The sequence below is a fragment of the Miscanthus floridulus genome, chromosome 18, assembly GCF_019320115.1.
Source record: "Miscanthus floridulus cultivar M001 chromosome 18, ASM1932011v1, whole genome shotgun sequence".
NCBI classification, from domain to species: domain Eukaryota; kingdom Viridiplantae; phylum Streptophyta; class Magnoliopsida; order Poales; family Poaceae; genus Miscanthus; species Miscanthus floridulus.
Genome location: NC_089597.1, coordinates 59,497,699 through 59,521,872, shown reverse-complemented (window position 1 = coordinate 59,521,872; position 24,174 = coordinate 59,497,699). Strand labels below are relative to the sequence as shown.

Sequence of the window (24,174 nt, the reverse complement as noted above, 5' to 3'; positions counted from 1 at the left end):
ATCCGCTTATAATTTGATTGTGTGACCTTTATTTTCTTAGATTAGCTATAGGCTAGTCGATAGGATTGGCTCTTGGTTGTAAAAGTACTTTGGGATGAAGGTAAGTTAGAGCACACTAGAAAAAATTGAAGTGCACATCATAGACTAGCTAGTTTATGGTTTTCCTAGTGGTAATTTTATTTGAGGCTTAGGATTTATGTTTGAATTAGATACCCAATTCATGTCCCGCTCATAGTACCTTTGAATGCTTCAGTGGGTGATTTTAATTATTCTGATGTGCGGGTTATTAGACAAAAGGCAACCAATACTCCTCGTTATCATTGTAAGAGTGTATGGTTCTCTTGTTACAGCTAAAACGAAACCCCACCCTATGAAAGCTACCCACTCCCTTCAAAATGTATGATGTTTTTCTTTTTTAAGTGCTTCATGTATGCCTCCTCCTAATAGAAGAACGGGCAACCTTCACCATTGCTCAGCCAAATTCAGGTTTGAACACATCAAAGCCAAATTCAAAGCTGAGCAATTCAAAAACCACAAGACGAAACCAAAATCAAATTAACCATGTGCGTCGGGTAACAGTAGAAAACTTGCCGTGTGCTCTAGGGTTTCTTCGAAATTCCACCTCTCACCAGTTTAAACCGGTGGTGGCACTTAGCGCACATGATCAAGGGAAGGGAACATGATCTGCCCGAATCTGCTGCAGACGGGGGCGGATATGGGCCTAGGGCAACTAGGGCCGTGGCCCAAGAGCTCCCGTTACTCCCCTGAGGTGGCCCAACATTGCTTTGATATAGTCTGACTCCTAGCCGACCAGTCCAGCAAGGCAAAAGGCCCAAGGTAGTAGCGCCTATTCACCTGGCTCACGCCGTCACGCTTGCGTGAGTCGTCGACTCTCGTGCAGTAGACGCAGCCTTTCTTTTCATTTATTTCCTGCTTTGAACCCTAGGCCATCGTATGGCTAGACCAGCAAGGGGCGCATCAAATCGGAGCAAGGCACGGGCCGATAACGAGCAGGACTCTTCGGAGTTGGGTCTCGGCAGCCAGCTGTGCGCCATATCAAAGTAGGGCTGGTGGACGGCCATCACGCTCCTGGTTGGAGAAGGGTGCAATTAGCACATCAACACACAGCAATAGAGACCATAGACTAAAGAGGCAGGCCGGCAGCACTCCAACAGTAGCAAGTAAATTCTTCATCCCAAACCCCAAATCCATGCTCCATTTTAAGTTGGAACTTGGATTTTCGGATCCAGGGATCCTCAAGACACTTGTCATTTGCCAATTCCACGAATGAATTAATGATTGTGTTTTTCTGGATTTTTGGAGAGTTGTAGAATTACACAATAAAGAGGACTAGGACATGAAATGTTTTTTTTCTTATATGCTTAACCAGTTATACAACCACTGTCATTAAACTAGCATTCTGTATATGCACAATCAAAACTGGTAGAAGAATTAGCTAGTAATGCAAATGGCTTTTAAAATATTCACATGTATGCATAAGTCCTTGGATAGCGGCCCTAGGTGTGAAAATTGACGAGCTCCGCCACTGGCTGCAGACGACATGAAGTCGCTTGCCAAGGATCTGCCTCCACCACCACCGCCAAGTTGCCTATAGGTGAGAAGAACATGGGGGACGGAGAGAGGGAGGGCCTCCCCTATAGGGAATACGAAGGAAGAAACAAGTCGTTTTTTTTTTGCTAAAAAGACCGACCAGTCCACTGCTCACACGCGCTTAATTTTCTACACATGACCTCTTCTCCGAGTTATCGGCCAGGTTATACAGTTGACTGTTATAAACACAAAAACGAACCAGTATAGACTATTTGTGCACCACTTAAAAATGTTTTGGACTTAGAAATGAAAATTCAAAGTTAGAGGACCTAATTGATATAAGTAGACAAGTTGATGGGCTAACCATGCATTTTACTCTAAAGTTAAACAGAGTACTCTCCGCCCGTATGAATGAGGAATTAATTAATAGCTTAGCCCTATCAGTTAGTTGGAGAGCTGGTAGCTACGAGCTACAGTCGACCATATGGGCACATAAACGGACAGTGCAAATGCCACCCACATATTGCATGTGCTATATATGGATGGCTTCCTCTTGCCGACAGTGCACCACTACACAGTCATATATAGTGGCATCTGCTGGGTACCCCTGCAGTGCAGGAGCTAGCAAGAAGCAGAAGCACAAGCAGAAACAGAGATAATGGAGGACGTGCCTGTCTGGTTCGTCTCACTAGCGTGCCTTGGCGCGCTGTACATCGCCGCCATCTGCGGCCGCCCCCTCGCCTACCTGGTGTTGTGCCTGCACCGTCCGAAGGACCTCCACCGCTACGGCTCATGGGCCATCGTCACTGGCCCGACTTCCGGGCTCGGCCGGTCCATGGCCATGGAGCTCGCGCGACGGGGCCTCAACCTCGTCCTCCTCGACCTCAACGCCGACAACCTCAGGGAGACCTCCGACGCCATCAAGTCCCTCCACCCCGTGAAGATAAAGACGGTGGTTCTAGACCTCTCCCTCGTCGCCGCCCCTGAAGGTGAGACGATGCATGCATGAGATCCACACAACACCGTCGGCGTCTGAATTGCATGCCTGGCAGGCGACGCGGCGATCCGGCGGCTGCGGGAGGCGATCGAGGGGCTGGACGTGGGGATGCTGGTGAACAACGCGGCGGTGAACACGCCTGGCGCGGTGTACCTGCACGAGGCGGACATCGAGCGGTTTGTGCGGATGATACGGGTGAACCTGTGGGGGCTCACCGAGGTCACGGCCGCGGTGCTGCCGAGGATGCTGGCGCGCCGGAGGGGTGCCATCGTTAACGTTGGCTCGGGCTCCACGGTGGCCGTCCCGTCCTTCCCTCTGTACACCGTCTACAGCTCCACCAAAAAGTACGAGATGTGACATTATATATGCTTCCTTTCGTTCTAACGATTTTACATGCTACTAAAACAAGCTAGCGTGCAGCGTCGGAGTTCTCATCAAAGTTTGAACAACTAATTGTACGTTTACAGCTATACATGACAAGCGGTACACGTACGAAACCAGCAATATAAGTGACTAGGCTTTTTTGGAAGACTTGTACTAGTATATATACTTCTATTTTGAAATGATTTCACAAAAGGCATTACTTTTCTCAGATATAAATTATAAAATACAGTTTTAAAACCTTTGATAAATTCCACGTTATTAATTGGTTTTTATAATACTTGTTTGGTCCGATACCTAGAAAACGACATATAAGTGAAGAATTTTTTTTACATCAGATGACCTTATTAGACGGATATATTCTGTTTTAACAACTTTAGAGTACTTGGATCTATCCAAGGCTAGGTCAAAACTATAGGAAGAGTGTTCACTGATTCTAATATAACAACTTTATCGGGTCAGATGACCCGATGAGCAGAGTTTTCAATTTTTCTATAAAAAACTTGGCCACCCCTGAAATTCGTGAAATTCAGCTGAAATTTTTGCTAAAATGTTTTAGAGACTTATGCATGAATTATGTTTTTTTCTAAAAAAAATTAGATCTAAACACATATTAGCATAATTTATGACTACACATCTATTGAGTAGAAGAATATGTAACATAAATAATATAAAATATGAGTCCAGAGTTACCTAGCACGTGTATTAGTATAGTACAAAATTTTGGATTTTTTTCAGCCACTACTGAAATTCATGAAATTTCAGCGAAATTTTGCCGAAATTTGAACACCGCCGATGAGCACCCCTGGCCCGAGTTCTGCTCCTGATCTATCTATATCCAATAAATGCGTACAAATTTGAGCCAGTTCTGTAAATAAAATAATATTATGCTGTCTAGGCATGCATGTAAATAAACCAATCAAACATTGCGAAATTGAAGACGTACGTATACATAATATAAAGCAGAACAAAATAAAATAATATAATTTGTTTGTGTATCTTTCGTGCCTTCAATGCGTGCGCATGCACGTCAACGTTAAATAAACATATCCATTAATGGCTAGTTGGAATAGGAACCTTAAAAATAACTACTTGATAGCGCGATGCTGATGATCATGGTACAACTACAACTAATAATTATAAATGATACTAGTAAAAGTTTATATATTTAAAATATTTATTTAATGTGTGTTGTACGTTCATCCTATCTAGGTACGTCGCTCAGCTCTCCAGAAGCCTTTACGTCGAGTACAAGAGCAAAGGAATCGACGTCCAATACCAGGTCCGTAATGATCCACACTACGTACTGGCCCTGGCCGGTCTCAACCTCCAGCTGAGCTAGCTAGCATGAGCTGGCGAGACCGGTGACTACACACTAGCACACACTCACACGAGCCACCCACTAGCACAGTCACACTATCGACCTCCGATGCTAAAGTAGTTGGCTAATTCTGCGCTCAACAATACTGCCGTCCGATCTTAAATCTGAGTCAGCCCTTGTTTAGTGGTAGGAATTTGGATTTTGAGGGTTACTGTAGCATGTTTGTTTTTATTTGGCAAATAGTATTCAAACATGGACTAATTAGGCTCAAAACGTTCGTCTCGCAATTTCCCACCAAACTGTGCAATTAGTTTTTCTTTTCGTCTACATTTAATGATCCATGCATGGGCCGCAAACATTCGATGTGACAGGTACTGTAGCAACTTTTTGAAAGTTGGGGTGAAACTAAACAAGGGCTCAACTACACTATATAACTTTGCCTAAAAATTCATAAAGACTTCACAGGGGTTCTACTGCTGCGATATGGATAGGAGGCCTTGAGCGCCCCCCCCCCCCCCCCCCCCCCCCCCCCCCCCCCGCGCGCTGTGTCCGCCCCTGAATTCATGCATGCACGTATATGGCTGTATTTGTTGCAGGTGCCGTTCTACGTGCACACGCGCATGCTGTCGAGCGCCGTGAAGGCCAAGCTCCGCCCGTGGTTCGTGGCGACGGCGGACGAGTACACTAGCACGGCGGCGCGGTGGATCGGGAACGGCCCGCTGTGTGTTCCGGGCGCCGCCCAGAAGCTCCAGTGGTGCCTCACCGGCTTCGTGCCGGACTGGGTCCACGACTGGTACCGGGTCCGCCTGCACCTGCAGCACAGGGCCGTCCTCCGCGGCGGCGGTCGTCGAGCCGTGATCGCCAACAACGCCCATCCACGCGGCGAGCAGGCCGGAACACCACCCAACGCCAATGCATCTGTTGCACTTGGGCCAAACATCAGTGGCTAGCTAGCTGGGCCAGCCCTATCTGCATGCATGCTCTCTGCAGCTGTCAGTTCAACAGTCATATTATAGTTTCCCTAAAAGAAAAAACAGTCATCATATAGTAATATACCAGTATATATATTGTAATATCATGCAAATGATCATGATGGTCATACTTATAATTATTATTAGAAGTACGTGTGTATAATTGTTTTGTGACGTCGGATGTAAGTTGTCAAATCTGCACCGAGTTATGTGATTACATATTACTACTATGTTGTTACGTATAAGGCAAGTGATTTGCAAATAAATAACCATAAAGGGTTGAGACTAATCTGGTTTCAAACAATTTCGCCACTGAGCAACACAAGGATTGAAGCTCCCGCGAATGGGCCTCTAGCTGAGTTGCAGTCATCAGGTCCTATGTCCAACTCCTCGTGGAAGCGAATCTCCAAAATAATGGCCCTATTCGTTTGACTTATCAGCCGTATCGTTTCAGCGAAATAACAGTATTTTTCTCTCACAACAAATCAGTATCAGTATCAGCCGTTTTTCCAGCCAGCCGAACAGGGCAAAAGTTGAATACATTGGAGAGCTCTGCTCCACGGTCTTTTCAAAACAAAAAGGATTATTGAAGCTCTCCCTTTCGGATATATAGGTTGTCTTCTTTCCCTCGCCATTTTAAGAGAATTTTTATTCCGAGACATCATTTTTTTGGTAACAACTACAACGTCACGGACAGTTGCGACCAAATTCCAACTTTTTTCATCATGTTCGCTTAATCGTATCAGTCATGCTTATCAGTCATGATACAGTGTTTTTCTATCACAACAAAACAGCACCAGCCGGCTTATAAGCCACAGAAACGATCAAGCGAACAGGGTGTTTAAGTGACGGATTTTTTTAGTCATCTCTTTTTTTTAACGACGGTTCATTGGATTAACACAACGGTCCGAAGCAATGAACAAAAATAGAGGACTTTTACTGTGCCTTTCCTGGGGCAAAAACTAGAATGAATCCACTGCGCAATTTTGACATGAATTCATCCCCTCGTCATGTGTCCTCAAGCAATTTGAACAAAGTTGCCGGAAGCCCGGACCGCCGTCGGCAGCAGCGTGGCAGCAGCCCGGCACTGTGATGGCCACATGCTGCATCGCATCATTCGTGAAATCGTGACTATGATTGCCTACGGTGGAAATTCATGGGCGGCAATAGCAAGCTGCCAAGCTGTGATGGCCGATGGGGTCTGCTGGCCCTGCATGCGCCTGTGTGTCTGCCAGAAGAGCGGCAGGACGGGAGTTTTAGCTCTGAGTCTGACTCTGACGAGATATACTGTACTTTGAGCCGGGGCGACTCATAAAACATTTGGAAACTATGTTTGTGTTTTCTTTTATCTTGCTCCTTAGCCCCTATGCTGTAAAACAATATGATTTTTTTAATTAAATGATCAAAGTTAGAAGTATTTGTCTTAGAACAATCCTAATAACACTAGTAGAGAAATGACCTTTCATCCACTTTGATTTTGGGCTTTAGTCTCAGTATTTTTTGCGTTCGGGAGTAAAGGAAGAATTAGTCCCGGTTGGAGCTACCAACAGGGACTAAAGGCCACTGTCCTGGCACGCTTTCGCAGCAAGCCACCTTTAGTCCCGGTTGGTGTTACCAACCCGGACTAAAGGTCCTTCAACCTTTAGTCCCGGTTGGTAACACCAACCGGGACTAAAGGGTGACATTTTAGTCCCGGTTGGTGTCACCAACCCGGATTAAAGGTCTCCAACCCGGGACTAAAGGTACCCCACAGGTCAATTCAAAAGGAAAGTGTCCAGGACCCTGTCATATGTGGTGTACAGTTGAATTGGTAAGGAGTTTATGCGCGAGAAAAGAGATCCTGGGTTCGAATCTCACACATCGCAAGAGAGGTCTCCGTATAATTTCGTTTATTTTTCTCCTGGGGATTGACCTTTAGTCCCGGTTATATGACCCGGGACTAAAGGTCAGGACCTTTAGTCCTGGATTCGTAATCCCGGTTGGGAAACCGGGACTAAAGCCAGTTCCCAACCGGGACTACAACCCATTTTCTCTACTAGTGCAAGATATGTAAAAAAAATAGAGGAAGTAAAAGATACACCAATCATAATTCATAAGCACCAGTAATTAACTCTCCGTTTGGACCTAGATTGGCCTACCCATCCATTGACGAGTAGGAGCGATGTCCTTAGAGCTTGTTCGGTTAGTAGATCACCAATCCAAGGTGATAGGAGAGGATTTGAGATCTCCTATAAGTTAAAATTCCCTTCAGTCCTCTTCAATCTCCTCCAATTCCTTTGGATTGGGAATTAATCGAACAAACCCTTATAGTGACCAAAGGTGAACAAGCAACATCCTATATGTGGCGCTTGTATGGTTGGTCAGGCAGAGCATCATCTCCTTGTGGAGCAGGCATCCTGGGCTGCACCACCTTGACGACGTCTCTGACGCGAGGAGTGTGGCGGCAAAATCGGCTGGCCGCTTAGAGTGAAGAGTGAAACACCTAGCATTTCAATAGTTCCTAACAAAAATAAATTGGTAGATCAATCAGTTTTACATGTTGCTAAAAAAAGTAGGGGCACATTTGGTGACCTCCTCTAATAGGTTGCATTACCTCACTCCCCCAAAAAATAACAAATTGGTCCCATGTGAAGGTTTCTTGGCAATAGGTTGGTTTTCTTCGCATGTACTCCATCCGTCCACAAAATAATGCAATTATAGGATTCGTGATGGTCAAAGTAGCTCAAGTTTGACCAAGTTTATAGCAAATAGTATTGATATTTATGTATTCAAATAAATTTATTATGGAAATATATTTTATGACTAATCTAATGATACTAATTTTACATCAAGAATGTTAGCATTTTTTATATAATTTTGGTCAAAACTCAAATTGATTGATTTCTCGGAAAATAAAAATTGCATTTTTTTCGTGGACGGAGGGAGTAGATCACACCTACCACTCATGGTCATGTCGCCGGCCGCTGCCCCCGTCACCTCAGCCATGCTCTAGCCGACTAGCCGGTCACAATCAGCTGGTAACCACCCTCCAGCCACCCCAACCTGCTACCTACCGACCGGTAGCCACCCCAGCCGCCAACAAAGAAATAGGGTTCTAACAAAAATAATCCCGACGCTTTTTCCTTCGTGAAAAAAAAACGCAGCCACGACCACGGGAAGGCACGGCGCGCGACCGGGCAGGGCGCGGGGCCAGCACGAGTAAAGTTTCTTAAGACTATCACATATTCATTTTCTGAGCATTTCTCTTCGAGTAAATAACGATTTGTTTCATATGTATTAAGAAATTATGATGAATACATGATAAATAACTGAATTGTCTACATAATAGTAGGAGATTGTGGGCAAGCAGTTCGATTGGCCCAGCGACATACACATCAACCGCAGCCTGCAGACACGTTCCTTTTTACACGTCATATTAGCTTTATCCTAAATCAAATATTGCTATCTTTGACCAACCATTTTAAAAAGGGGCTATTGCGTTGTTGTTCTTATTTTAACGTCCAATTGTAATTTTACCTTTGTTTCTGTCATCGTTGTGATTTTACTCCTATTTTTTGAAAACGAAGCTTAAGTTTACTTCTACTCCAGAAACAGCAGGTAACGGTGTCAAATGGGCTCAGTAAGGACAAGTTTGCCCTTGCGAAATTACCCCTACTTATCTGAATACATTGTGATTTTATCCCTGTTTTTAAAAAAAATTGGCAGCATCATTACACAACTTGTTATATATGATTCCACATAGCATGCAAATATAGATAGATAATATCACATCAAATGAAAGTGTAGCAAAAGTATCCATACAGTACCAAGCCTCATCCAACATACAAGTCCAATAAAAGCGGTAGCTAATAGTGAGATATTACATGTTCAGTGCCATACATCAGATTCATGCATCTATACCTAACAATGCACCCAACCTTCCTCCTCTTCCTCTTCCTCTTCCTCTTCCTCTTCCTTCTATTTCAGCCCCTTCTATTCATTCTGTTCCTGGTCCTACACTTGCACTTCCTCTTCCTTTTTCCCTTCCCCTTCGTAGGGTCGAGATGGCGGACTAGAGGGGGGTGAATGGTCCTTTCTAAAATTAATTGTGTCGGCTAACCGAAACAAGTGCGGAATTATAACTATCGGTCTAGCCAAGACTACACCCCTCTATCTATGTTCTCTAGCACCTTCCAAAGATACTAATTAAGCAACAAAGGTGCCAGACTAGCTAGAGCTCGCCTTATCAATTCTAGAAGCAAAGTCACACAAACCTATGCCACTAGTACTTTAAGCAATAAGGGAGCTCCTATACAAACTAGTAAGCAAAAACACAAAGCTATCTAAGCTTACTAGCAATGCTCAATAACAAGGGAACTGATACCAAATTAGGGAGCGCAATTACTTAGCTACACAAACTAAGCAATGTGACTAATAAGGTTACACAAACCAAATTAGCCACGCAAGAAAGCTACTTCTATGCTACATAAGCAAGAAGGTAACTAGTGAGCTATACAAACAAACTAATTATAAGAGCAACTATACAAGCACAATGTATATGAAAGTAATTGCAAGCTTGTGTAAAGGGATTCCAAACCAACAGGAAGAATAAGGTTGACACGGTGATTTTCTCCTGAGGTTCACGTGCTTGCCAACACGCTAGTCCCCATTGTGTCGACCGCTCACTTGGTGGTTCGGCGGCTAATTGGCATCACCCGTCAAGCCCGCGCGTCAGGCACCGCAAGAACCTACCCCGAAAATGAGGGTAGCTCAATGACACGCTAAACTAGAGTTGCTCTTCACGGCTCCCGCGGGGCGGGCACAATGCCCCTCACAAAGCTCTTCTCCGGAGCACCGCACAAGCTTCTTGTGGGCTTCGACGGAGACCACCACCAAGCCGTCTAGGAGGTGGCAACCTCCAAGAGTAACAAGCACCACCGGCTTACAACTCGATCACCTAGTGCCACTCGATGCAACCTAATAATGCAATCGCACTAGAATCACTCTCTCACACAATCGAATGATCACTATCAAGCAGATGTGAAATGGAGGGCTCCCAAGCACTCTCAAGCATGGACATAAAGTCCCCTGAGGTGCTCAACACCAGCCATGGCTGAGACCACCTTCTATTTATAGCCCCATGGGCTAAACTAGCCGTTACCCCTTCACTGGACGTTTTTCAGGTTGACCGAACGCGCTGATCATATCGACCGGACGCTGGACCTCAGTGTCCGGTCAATGGATGCTTGCCATGTGCCGCCTTCGTTCAACCTCAGTCACTTGATCTCAACGGTCAAGTGATGACCGGACGCAGCAACCCCAGCGTCCGGTCGTGTCCAGTAAGGTACCAGTCGCGACCGGACGCGTCCGGTCGGTCACGATTGGACGCAGCATCAGCGTCCGGTCCTTCTCCAACTTTTCTATGTTACCTACGTCACCGTATGTCAGCCTGACCGGACGCACCCTGTCAGTGTCCGGTCACTTCCAGCACCAGTGTCCGGTCACTTCCAGCGCCAGCGTCCGATCAAAGACCGACGCATGCACGCTCTCTGCAGCCACTGACCGGACACAGGACCTCAGCGTCCGATCACCACATGACCAGCGTCCGGTCCACTCTATGAGACCCTATCTTTTCTGTATAGGGCACCGATGGCACCGTCGGACTGTCCGCACTCTACGGACGGACACTCCATCGGTGGAGTTACAAACCCTTGCCACCTCTGTTCCATCGCCGAGTTGATCCACATCAACTCCAACTTCACCCCCTTTATAAATGTGCCAACACCACCAAGTGTACACCACTATGTGTATGTGTGTTAGCATTTTCACAATCATTTTCCAAAGGATTAGCCACTCAACCTGCCACGCCACTCAATCCTAGCAACGATGCAAAGTTAGATCACTCAAGTGGCACTAGATGACTGATATGCAAACAAGTTTGCCCCTCTTGATAGTACGGCCATCTATCCTAGACCCGGTCATAAACATTTCTACACACCTATGACCGGTGAAATGAAATACCCTAGGTTATACCTTTGCCTTGCGCATTCCATTCCATCTCCTCCAATGTCGATGCAACACATGCACCAACACAATCAACAATGATATGATCCACTTTATATCATCACGTGATCATATTGGTTCATCGATCTTGACTTCACTTGTTTTTCACCATTGCCTTCGTCCATCAGCGCCAAGTCTTGCTTAAGCTTCACCGCCACGCGGTCCATCGATCCAAAGCCTCCAACTTGCCCTTCACGCTTGCAACCGGTCCTTCAAGCCAAGTCTTGTCTTGATCTTCGCCACCTTGATCGCATGACTCAATGTCATGTCTCATGTGCAATGAGCTCCTTCATCCTCATATGTGTGAGCTTTACAACATCTCTAAACCATTTTCGCCTTCATGGCATATGTTGCTCACACACATGTACCTATGGACTAATCGCCTGTGTATCTCACATAAACACAATTAGTCCACCTAGGTTGTCACTCAATTACCAAAACCATACAAGGACCTTTCAATCTCCCCCTTTTTGGTAATTGATGACAACTCTACAAAGATATGGAAATTATGCTCTTTTGGATTCATGTTGCTTGCCCAAGCAATTTTACCATGTGTAAATGATTTTGGACAAGTACCACAAACCCGAAATGGTAGTATTAGCTCCCCCTACATATGTGCTAGAGTGTTTGTTTTGAAGCTCGCACATATGCATAGATTGAAATTGTGGGAGAGTAATTACTACTAAATGATGCTAAGGTGTATAGAGTAAACCTTTGAAGCGTACATATCAAATGCAATCATACATGCTAGTTTTCATTTCATCAATCAAATTCTACAACTAGCATACATCACACAAGCATACATATTGAATTTAATAACTTATGCAATGCAAGCAAGCACATGAATATGCATATAACAAATGCAATCAATCAAAGTTCATGAGCTTGCTCCTCCTATTTGTGTGCTTCTCTTGTCCAAGAATTTTGATCCATCTCTTTTCTTCAATGTTGCTCCCTCTTTCTCCATGTCCATGTCCTACCTCTACTTCTTTGAGCTTTCATATCTTATCTCTCCCCCTTGTACAATATTAATCTCAAAGCTTTCATATCTTGTACAATCTCTCCCCCTTTGTCATCAATTTCCATAAAAGGTGTGCTTCTCATTGATGCAAAGGTATGCATTTTGGGGTAGATGGTTCAGGCTTGAATCTTGCATTTTTTATGGACATCACTTGATTGTTGGAATGACACCACTTGTAGATACCACTTGTAACTTGTACTACTTGTATCTTGTGTAGGGCTTCTTGAGATACCACACATAGAATCTTTGATCTTGATATCAATTTGTGTGACATCTCCCCCTATGTGATAGCATGGGTCATCCATTTGATACACTTGAGCTCTTGTAGGTGAGGGATGCATTCTTTATTTGATGATCACTTAAAGTTGAGGATCACTTGTGCAACCATCGTCTTGCATGATTGATATTATGTGTAGATGTGATATCACTTGAAAAACTCTTCTAGTATGGAACCACTTGTTGGATTTATCAATAAAAACCATTTCTTGAACCTTTGCTATCTTTACGAGTACCACTTATAGGATATCACTTGTGAGTTGATCTAGACATCACTTGTGAATTCTTGATGAAATACTTGAGTCTAGATACCATTTGAAACAAATAAACTAGATATCCATTTGCATTGTTGTCTTGTGCTTGTACTCTTATCACTATCATGAGCTTCTATGGTTGACTTGAACTAAATTGATTTGCCTAAGCTTCCAAGTCCGGTTTGAACCAATGACAAGCTTCTTCACACCTCTTGCAAGGGTTATCTTGCCAATATTGTACTTGTCACTTGTTGGCAATCCAAATTAAATCAAGTACTTGGGTTTACTTAGCTCATGAACAAATTCATATACTAACCACTAGATCAATTTATCATTCAAGCAATAGTGGTAGGTTATGAACTTAAACATTTCATTTGTTATGCATGATCCTATGAAGCATGTACTATATGCACTAACCGCATACTTAGTAAGGGATGAAATGATCATGCACATTACAATGATACCTTTGCTATGTTGGAGTAGAGGATAGTCACATAGATTCCAATTCATTACTCCAATAGCAATGTGAAGTCCAATTATAAGCTTGGTGAAGACCAATAGATACTATTTTGAATTTCACTCTTCACCCATATGAAATGAATACCACTTATGATCAAGTGCACTTTCTTGTTGTGGTTGGCTTGCCTTTTTTCATCTTTACTTGCGTGAGAGCATCAATTTGAGAATACTACTTGAAATACCATGACTAGCTCTCTTTTGGGTGTTGCTTGCTTTTCTTGATCAACCCTTTTGATTGCTTCAACTAAGCATCTCAAATGTTCCTTGAATCACCACTTCCATGTTAGCCTTCCAAGTACCACAATTGGTTCACCTACACATAGGCGGCAAACCCCTACACTAGGGAGAAGTGACCTCTTTTCAAGAACCATTCTTAACACTCACTTGAGATAACTTGATTGATTGATCCAAGTGATGGACTTAATTTGATGAGTAACCTTGATTCCTTCTTTAAGTCCTTTTCTTTCTACTTGTTTAAGTCCTTTTCTTTCTACCAAATGATCTCCAATCATCACTTGAACTTAAACTTCATCTTCAACTCGAGTTTGATCTTGATTTTCATTTTGAGTACCAAAAGTGTGCAAAGTACACTCCACAATCAAATAGCATTGTACTCATATCTTGTCATGCTTTTAGATCATCTCAAAACCAACTTAGGTACCTCAATTACTCTTAAACATGTTTTTAATTTGAGGACCTTTTAATCAAAGTGACTCTAGATCAATCCAACATTTGTCACTTTTCTGGCAGATTCTGTACCCTTCAAAGAAATAAGCATATCTCCCAAAGTACAAATCTAAATACCATGAAATTTAGTAGAGATGTGCTTCACTTAATTATCTAGCAGCTGTAAAATTTTGAGCTTCATTTGACTTCTAGATTGCTACCAGATTTCAATTATTGCACCACTGCTACATGCTGAAAACTGCTGCACTATAGCTGACAAGTTTTACTCCAAAACTGAGGCATCTCTTATCCAATTCTCATGAAATTTCTATAGCATCTCATAACATAAGTCTAGAGCATGTAAACCAGTTTTGATGCCAATCCAATAAGGTTTGATCACTCAAACATGGCTAAGATCACAGCTAGCTCAGATTTTCAATATAGGACAGATTTCAATCACTAGAGCTATACTTCATCAAGTATGAATCAAACTTGAAACCAACTTGTTTGAATACTTTCACAAGACATAAATTCATTCAATCCACTTACTAAATGTCATCTCATGAATTTATCCAACACAAATCAATCCAAACTTGATTACTATGCAATTATCCATTCAAACATCTTATAGCAAGCAACATTGCATATTTATCCAATTCAATCAACTCATATGCACCCAAATGAAATGATCAACAAGAGATATACCTTGGTTAGCTCATGATCATCCAACTAGAAAGGTTCAACTTAATTATTTGTAAGCCATCAAATATATCCAATGAATCACCAACAACTTGAATTATAGCACTTGTATGATGTAACACATTTGGACTTCACTCAATTATCATGGCATTGGGTTTGGATATGCACTAGGCTTCATAACTTGACTCAACATATGATGATCAATATGAAATCAATTGAATCAAGTCTCCCATGCCAATGGTACCTATAAACAATCATCCACTTTTTGATGGTACCCAAACAAGTTTGGGTCCTCTCAAGTTAGGAGCAACATACTTAGACATAGCCTTAATATGAATAGCGGGATGTTTTGCAATAGCAACCATAGAGGTACCATTATCATCCTTCCTAAGCATAGAATCATTATCAATTGAAATAGGCTTTGAAGTTTTACCTAGGGGACATGAATGTGCCATGTGTCCCATTTCCCGACATGAGTAGCATTTTCTCTTTGATTGAGCCTTCTCTTCCTTGCTCATATGGTGCTTCTCATTGCCTTGCCTCTCATGGATTGCTTGAGTCTTCTTCTCAAGCTTGGTAGGACACTTAGAGGCAAAGTGTCCCATACTTCCACACTTGAAGCACTTAATGTGAGCATAATCTTTCTTCTCATCTTCATTCTTGCTCATCATCTTAGCATCTTGAGTTTGCATTGGATGCCTTGCCTTTTCACCCCTTCTTGTTTTATTCTTCTTTATCATCAAATCACCACCATCTTCATGGTTGATCTTGATTTGCTCTTGGGGTGTCTTCTCTTGCTCAACTTGTCATTTTGGTTGGGGCTTCACTTGTTGCTTCACCAATTGCTTGGTTGGGCACATTGAGGTAAGATGACCCCAAGTGCGGCACTTGAAGCACTTCACATGTCTTAGCCTCTCTTCTTCTTTCTTCAACTTGAGCTTTTCTTCACTGGGGCAACTATTTGCAAGATGTCCCACTTCATGGCACATGAAGCACATGAAATGAGAGAGCTTCTCTTGTTCTTGCTTCTTCATCTCTCTTTCATATCTTCTCTTGCCCCATCTTTTGCCCTTGATCTTGCTCTTGTTGAAGCCAATGCCACTTATGTCATTTCGGCTTTCTTGATGATTGACTTTGTTAGTCTTGAAGCCTACTCCACTCTTGTCACCAAAGTTTCTTTGAGTCTTCAACATATGCTCAAAGGTGACTTAAGAGTTGTAGCACCTCTCTAACTTGTTGCTCAATTTCTTCACTTGTTCATTGAGCTCATTGTTCTCCTTCAAAAGGTTAGTCTCACAAGACATAGAAGTAGAACAAGCATCTATATGCGAAGAACATGGCATTTCTAATAAATCATCACAAGAGGTGGATACATGCTTCTTGCCTACATCACAAGGGTTAGCAACAATTTGTGATTGATCAATTGATCCATGTGATGAGCTCTCACTATTTTTAAGTTTCTTTGTTAACACTTTAATGAGAGAAGCATGTTATTCTAATAATTCATCATGAGATGCAAGTAGTGTCTCATGATTCAATTTTAGCTCATCATGTGAAGATTTGAAAGCATCAAGTAATTTCTTATGTTCTTCACAAGAGTTCTTTAGAAATGAGTTTTTGTTTTCCAATTTCAATGTTTTAGCTTTCTCATTTTCTAAAGACATGATCATGCTAGCAAGTCTACTAACAAGCTCATCATATGAATCAACATGATCAACCACATTATCATTTGATACCTTGGTGTCACCTTGTGACATGAAGCAATGTGGTGAAGTAGGAGAGCTTGTAGTAGCAATGTCATCCGGGCATGACCCATCATCATAACCATCAAGTGTGCATGGGGTAGCATCATCATTTACAACACTTGTGGCATCATCATCAACATTGTCAAGTGAACTTGTAGTAAATCGATTATCATCATCATCACTTGACCATGAGGTGGAGCAATCTTTCACAATCACCAAATTGTGATCATGCTCGACACACTCATGCGCCTCCTTCTTGGGCTCATCCACCTTCTTGAATTTGCCATCATCCCATGTGGAGGAATCACCGAAGGTATCCTTGATGGACTCCCATATCTCATGAGCGGTTCCCATGTAGTTTACTTGTTTCATCAAATCAAAACTCAATGCATCCATTAGAAAACAACAAGTATGTGCATCAAGTTTATAGAGAACTCTTTGAGCTTTGGTGAGATTTCTATGGTCCAAGACATGAGTGAGACCACTAGTGACAATCCACCAAAACTTAGGTCCCTTTGCATGAAAATGATCAAGCATGTGATTTTTCCAAAGTGCAAAGTTTGTGCCATAAAAAATATGTCTCACAAACATCTAGCCATTTAGACATCATCCTCTCGGGTCGGTGAAGACCACAAATGAGAGACCTACTCTGATACCACTTGTAAGGGTCGAGATGGCAGACTAGAGGGGGGGTGAATAGACCTTTCTAAAATTAATTGTGTCGGCTAACCGAAATAAGTGCGGAATTATAACTATCGGTCTAGCCAAGACTACACCCCTCTATCTATGTTCTCTAGCACCTTCCAAAGATACTAATTAAGCAACAAAGGTGCCGGGCTAGCTAGAGCTCGCCTTACCAATTCTAGAAGCAAGGTCACACAAACCTATGCCACTAGTACTTTAAGCAACAAGGGAGCTCATATACAAACTAGTAAGCAAACGCACAAAGCTATCTAAGCTTACTAGCAATGCTCAATAACAAGGCAACTAATACCAAATTAGGGAGCACAATTACTTAGCTACACAAACTAAACAATGTGACTAATAAGGTTACACAAACCAAATTAGCCACGCAAGGGAGCTACTTCTATGCTACACAAGCAAGAAGGTAACTAGTGAGCTATACAAACAAACTAATTACAAGAGCAACTATACAAGCACAATGTATATAAAAGTAATTGCAAGCTTATGTAAAGGGATTCCAAACCAATGGGAAGAACAAGGTTGACATGGTGATTTTCTCTCGAGGTTCACGTGCTTGCCAACACGCTAGTCCCCATTGTGTCAACCGCTCACTTGGTGGTTCGGCGGCTAATTGGCATCACCCGCCAAGCCCGCACGTCGGGCACCGCAAGAACCTACCCCCGAAAGTGAGGGTAGCTCAATCACACGCTCAACTAGAGTTGCTCTTCGCGGCTCCCGCGGGGCGAGCACAATGCCCCTCACAAAACTCTTCTCTAGAGCACCGCACAAGCTTCTTGCGGGCTTCGACGGAGACCACCACCAAGCCGTCTAGGAGGTGGCAAACTCCAAGAGTAGCAAGCATCACCGGCTTGCAACTCAATCACCTAGTGTCACTCGATGCAACCTCATGATGCAATCGCACTAGAATCGCTCTCTCACACAATCGAATGATCACTATCAAGCATATGTGAGATGGAGGGCTCCCAAGCACTCTCAAGCATGGACACAAAGTCCCCTAAGGTGCTCAGCACCAGCCATGGCCAAGACCACCTTCTATTTATAGCTCCACGGGCTAAACTAGCCGTTACCCCTTCACTGGACGTTTTTCGGGTTGACCGGGCACGCCGATCATATCGACCGGACGCTGGACCTCAGTGTTCGGTCAACGGATGCTCGCCACATGTCGCCTTCGTTCAACCTTAGTCACTTGATCTCAACGGTCAAGTGATGACCGGACGCAGCAACCCCAGCGTCCGGTCGTTTCCAGTAAGGTACCAGTCGCAACCGGACGCGTCCGGTCGGTCACGATCGGACACAGCATCAGCGTCCGGTCCTTCTCCAACTTTTCTGTGTTACCTACGTCACCATACGTTAGCCTGACTAGACGCACCCTGTCAGCGTCTGGTCACTTCCAGCGCCAGCGTCTGATCCAAGATTGATGCATGCACGCTCTCTGCAGCCACTGACCTGATGCAGGACCTCAGTGTCCGGTCGCCACGTGACCAGCGTCCGGTCCACTCTATGAGACCCTGTCTTTTCTGTATAGGGCACCGATGGCACTGTTGGACTGTCTGCACTCTAAGGACGGACACTCCACCAGTGGAGTTACGAACCCTTGCCACCTCTGTTCCATCACCGAGTTGATCGACATCAACTCCAACTTCATCCCCTTTATAAATGTGCCAAAACCACCAAGTGTACACCACTATGTGTATGTGTGTTAGCATTTTCACAATCATTTTCCAAAGGATTAGCCACTCAACCTGCCACGCCACTCAATCCTAGCAACGATACAAAGTTAGATCACTCAAGTGGCACTAGATGACCGATATGCAAACAAGTTTGCCCCTCTTGATAGTACGGCCATCTATCCTAAACCCGGTCATAAACTTCTCTACACACCTATGACCGGTGAAATGAAATGGCCTAGGTTATACCTTTGCCTTTGCGCATTCCATTCCATCTCCTCCAATGTCGATGCAACACATGCACCAACACAATCAACAATGATATGATCCACTTCATATCATCACATGATCATATTGGTTCATCGATCTTGACTTCATTTGCTTTTCACCGTTGCCTTCATCCATCGGCGCCAAGTCTTGCTTAAGCTTCACCACCACGCGGTCCATCGCTCCAAAGCCTCCAACTTGCCCTTCACGCTTGCAACTAGTCCTTCAAGCCAAGTCTTGTCTTGATCTTCGCCACCTTGATCACATGACTCAATGTCATGTCTCATGTGCAATGGGCTCTTTCATCCTCATATGTGTGAGCTTTACAACATCTCCAAGCCATTTTCGCCTTCATGGCATATGTTGCTCACACACATATATCTGTGGACTAATCACCTGTGTATCTTATATAAACACAATTAGTCCACCTAGGTTGTCACTCAATTACCAAAACCACACAAGGACCTTTCACCCTTCCCCTTCCCCTTCCCCTTGCACTTGCAGTTGCACTTGCACTTCACATGAATGGAGAAAAATGGTTCAGTAAACAAGTTGACTAAATAAGCATGAGTAAAGAAGCAAAAAAATACAAATGAGCATGACTCACATTTCTTGTGAAGATGATTCATTTTGAGAAGATGAGCGATTCCTCTTTTGACTAGCAGTTGGACCTCCATGGCAATGCTTTGCTATATGGCCTAGTTCATTACATTTAGAACATGATCTCCTTTTCTTACTGGTGGTTGCCTCATCATAGGACTTGATCCTAGAATTTCTTGGTCTTCCTAATTTCCTTCTCAATTTAGGCTTCTTGATTTTATAGCCCAAATCAACATGTGGCCAATTATCCTTGGATGTCATTGGATTGAAAGAACATGCATATGCCTTTTTTAACCGATCAACAGAGAAGTATTCATGCACAAAGTCATCCATTCATACCTCTCCACTAATCTTAGAAATGAAAGCTAAAGCATGGGTGTAGGGCTGTCCAGTTACTTGCCAAGCCCTACAACTATATGTTTTTGTCCTAAGTTGATTACGTACATGAATCTATTCACAGTTACTTCAGCTATTCCAGCCCCACATATCAATACCTCATGGCCCTTGATACTCTTGGATTTAGCATTTAGAGCATTGGTCACAACTGGAATGATTGTGCCTGACATTTTACTAGCAATCTTGGCTCTCAAAACAAATTTCTCAATGGTCATTTGTCTTATCTTGTCATGCATATCCACAATTGGAAAATCCTTGGTTTTGGACACCCAACTATTAAAGCTTTTCAGAGAGGTTGTTGATGATGTAATCTACCTTGCATTCTTCCCCAAATTTGCTTCTACTCCACACAAATGGATGGTTGTCATCCAACCAGGATAGTGCACTAGGATCCTTCTCCTCTATGTTTCGCATGAAGTACTTGAGCTTGTCATTTGTGAAGCTCTTGGCAGCTGCCCACATATTCTTACCATAAAGCTCACCACTATACCCATTCTTCTTCATGTTCTTCCACAAGTGCCTAATGCATTCTCTATGTTCCACTCCTGGGTACACATCATGTACAGCCACCTCAAGTCCTTTGCCCGCATCTGTACTAATGACCAAGCTTGTAGGAGTACCAATAGCCTTCTTTAAGTTTGTCACAAACCAAGTCCAACTTTCCTTAGACTCGGTCTCAATCACACCATAAGCCACTAGAAATAAGCAATTTTGACCATCCACTGCAACAGCTGCTGCTAACTAACCCCTTCCCCTTCCAGTCAAGTGTGTGGCATCCATGGCAATGTAAGGCCTACATCCTTGCAAGAACCCATCAATGCATGGTTTAAGAGCAACAAAGAACCTACTGAAACACAAATCACCATTGTCATCTTCTTCAGTGTCTATGTCAACGATGCTGCCAGGTACTACTTTTAGAAGCTTAGCTTGATAAGTTGGTAGCAAGTTATAACTATCATTCCACTTCCCATATATGATGTCCATTGCCCTTAGCTTGCCTCCGAAAACTCTATCGTATGGAACTTCTATCGAGTACTTCTTCTTGAGCCTATCTTGCAACTCCTTTGGTCTCATTTTAGGGTCTTCCCATAGTAAATCAACAACTCTTTCAGCTACCCATTTATTGGAGGCCATTGTTTCACCACAATTGTTGAATGAACCACAAGTATGCTTTGGACCACAAGTCTTAACCTGCAAAAAAAACAGCAAGAAATGAACCATTTTATTAGTAAATTGTTGCACACTAATACTTCTTACTTGATGTTGAATGTTACAAAAAATTTGAAATGGCCTTGCAGCCAATGTACTTTTTACTTGTAGATGCAAAAAAACTTCCACTTGCAACCCTGATTTGCTCTCTTGCATATGACTCTAAATCGGCTCTTGTCCTTTTTCACAATCTCAAAAGCATGATCATTCAAGATGGCATGATGTGTAACTGCAGACTTGCACTGATCCACGTCTGGGAACACCACATTTACATCAATACATGGATTATCAACATCATATGAGAAGGGTGGAGGGTCATATTCATCATCATCAACAACAACTGGTTCATCGGGATTAAACTCAGGGTCAGAGCAATCATCACAAGAATCAGAGGATGCAGCCAAGTCACTATCATAGCTGCTATCACTTGCTGCCACAAGTGAATCAGTGTTAGAATATATGCCCTCCTCATCAACTCCTACACCCTCATCATGATGTGCGCCTTTTGCTTTGGATTTGGTGGCTCTCTCTTTTTTGTTTGTGGATGTGGCTCTCTCAGCAGTGTTTGTCTCATTGGTGGGCACTCTATTCCTTACAGAAGGGTGGCACCTATGTTTTGTTGGTGAAAATCGCAATGGACCCACAAAATCATTAATTTGGGCATTAATGTACACCTTTCCCTTATCTTTATTGAGTTAAAACCACTTAAGCAACTGCTCATCAATTTTAATCACAATAGTAGGTCCTCTAGAAATTTCATCCAATGCACGCCACAAACTTATGTACTGTTTCGAACCCCACATGTAGTGCTCAGCTATGAAATTAACTAGCTGCAGTAGGTCAAAGCTATGCATGTCAACAACTTAAGTAGGCAAGGTTCTATCCTGTTGCCATGATTTTGGTCCCCCATCAGGCAAACTGAAAAATAACAGAACTCTAACAACAAAACTCATATCCATGTGATTTGGCCTACAAATCACATCACCGAGTACACAGTTAGCTAAATCGTTCTACAAACATAAACTCATTCTTCCTACAGATTGATACTAATTTTCCTATAGACCAAATCACATGAGCTCCAAATCTTACCTAGTCTCTTCACCAACGTCGCATAAATCCATCTCGTTGGGGTCGCTGCTCCTGTCCTCGCGTGGCATAGTGCCTGGAGGCCTGCCCGCTCGGGGCGCCTACCGCCCGACCACGCTAGGCCCTGTCCGCTCCCGCACCGCCTGGCCGCCCGCGCCGCACGGGGTGCTTGGCCCTCCGTGACGCACGGCGCCCCTGGTTGCCCGCGACGTGGCCCGCCCTGGTCGCCCGCGACGCGGCCCGCCCTGGCCGCCCGCGCACGCCCCGCTCGAGGCTGCTCCTGTGCCCTCCTCACGCGGCGCTACGACTTGCCCAACAGCTTTCGTGCCCTCATCGCCCAACCGCACCCGCTAGGGTTTCAGAGAAGAACGGGAGAGGTAGAGAGGATACGGTAGAGAGAATGGGGAATTGGGGAAGGTATGATTGGATAAGGGGTATTATTGTCCTTTGGTCTTATTGTGAATGGTTTTATTGTTTTTTAATTTTTTGTATTCTGAAAACAACTAACAAAGTTAAAAGTAGGAATAAATTGAGCCTTAGTACTTACAAAGCAGGTGTAAAATCACAATGATGACAAAAATAAGGATAAAATCACAATTGGACATTAAAGTAGGGGCAAGAACACAATATCCCCTTTTAAAAAATCTTCATAGTTTCACAGCATATGAACTATATATTATTGAAGTATTTCTTATAGTGAATCTTGTTGGAATGTGATCTCGGCTAATCCCACGATTAATTCCGAGATTGATTAATTATTAAGTTTCTGGTTCACCTGCCATATATATCCAACAAATGATCGGCAACAACTTTTAGATTTTCTAGGGTTCGGCCCCTAGGTCCGCAGTGCATATAAATAAGGGGAGTGACGCCCCAAGCGTTACCTCGACGTTTTTTTCCATCGTTCCCATCGAGGAACATCCAAACCGATCTAGTAGGTGTTGAAGGGTCTGGAAGACTGTCTACCCACGTCCGTCCAGATATTGCAAGATCTACCGCATTCTTCACTAACTAGGAGCATCAAGCCTCAATCTGGTGAAGATTAAGATCTATTTTATCTACATCAACTCTTCTACATCTACGGAGGCACTCCGATGGCATCTACAGACTCTGGTTAGTCACTAAGATCCATTCACCCTGTTCGCTTGATCGTTTTTGTGGCTTATAATCCGGCTGATGCTATTTTGTTGTGAGAGAAAAATATTGTATCATAACTGATAAGCATAGCTAATACGATCAAGCGAACATGGTGATGCATAAGTTTGAGTTAGTGATCATGTTTAGGCTAAGATTAAGATCGTATTTAATCTAAGTTTTATTTCAACAAATCTAAAACCATAAATCTTATAACATGAATTTATATAGTTTTTTTTAAAATCAATAGGCAAAGATATAAATATTAAAACGGAGGGAGTAGAAAATACACCGCACAAAACAGGACAGATCGAGAGCAGGTGCGACATGGAAGTCAGAGTACCGGGGAGGTTGATGTCCAGGCTAGTGAAATCCAGCAGCGCGTGGGCCGGGGTCACCGGCCCGACATCTGGCATGGACCGTTCCATGGACTTTGAGCTCGCGCGCCGGGGCCTGAACATCGTCATCGTGGTCTGCGACCCCAACCAGCTCCAGGTCCTCTCGGTCGCGGACACCATCACCAAGACTCACGCCGTGCAGAGCAAGAGGGTCGTCTTCGACCTCTCCTTCGTCTCTACTGCTCAAGGTGAAACAAACGCGATATGCATGATCGAACATGTTGTTACAAAAACACCTGCTTATCTGCTCTCACGCACCGATGGTGTGC

At 43.5% G+C, this 24,174-nt stretch overlaps 1 protein-coding gene and 1 pseudogene across 1 annotated transcript; one reads left to right on the top strand and one right to left on the bottom strand.

Moving 5' to 3' along the window:
• Positions 1-2,109: 2,109 nt before the first annotated feature.
• Positions 2,110-5,510, top strand: LOC136520975 (very-long-chain 3-oxoacyl-CoA reductase 1-like). Its single transcript, XM_066514691.1, has 4 exons — positions 2,110-2,540; positions 2,604-2,892; positions 4,142-4,211; positions 4,847-5,510. Exons 1-4 carry the CDS (start codon positions 2,210-2,212, stop codon positions 5,198-5,200), a joined length of 1,044 nt encoding a protein of 347 aa, XP_066370788.1. The 5' UTR covers positions 2,110-2,209; the 3' UTR covers positions 5,201-5,510.
• Positions 5,511-20,354: 14,844 nt separating this feature from the next.
• Positions 20,355-22,444, bottom strand: LOC136523916 (uncharacterized; annotated as a pseudogene).
• Positions 22,445-24,174: the final 1,730 nt, after the last annotated feature.

Bases quoted from the DNA above. Each gene is read 5' to 3' on its own strand.
- LOC136520975 (XM_066514691.1), top strand. From the start codon at position 2,210: ATGGAGGACGTGCCTGTCTGGTTCGTCTCACTAGCGTGCCTTGGCGCG. The intron at 2,893-4,141 runs GTACGAGATGTG...CATCCTATCTAG, and splicing joins GTCTACAGCTCCACCAAAAA to GTACGTCGCTCAGCTCTCCA. The intron at 4,212-4,846 runs GTCCGTAATGAT...TATTTGTTGCAG, and splicing joins GAATCGACGTCCAATACCAG to GTGCCGTTCTACGTGCACAC.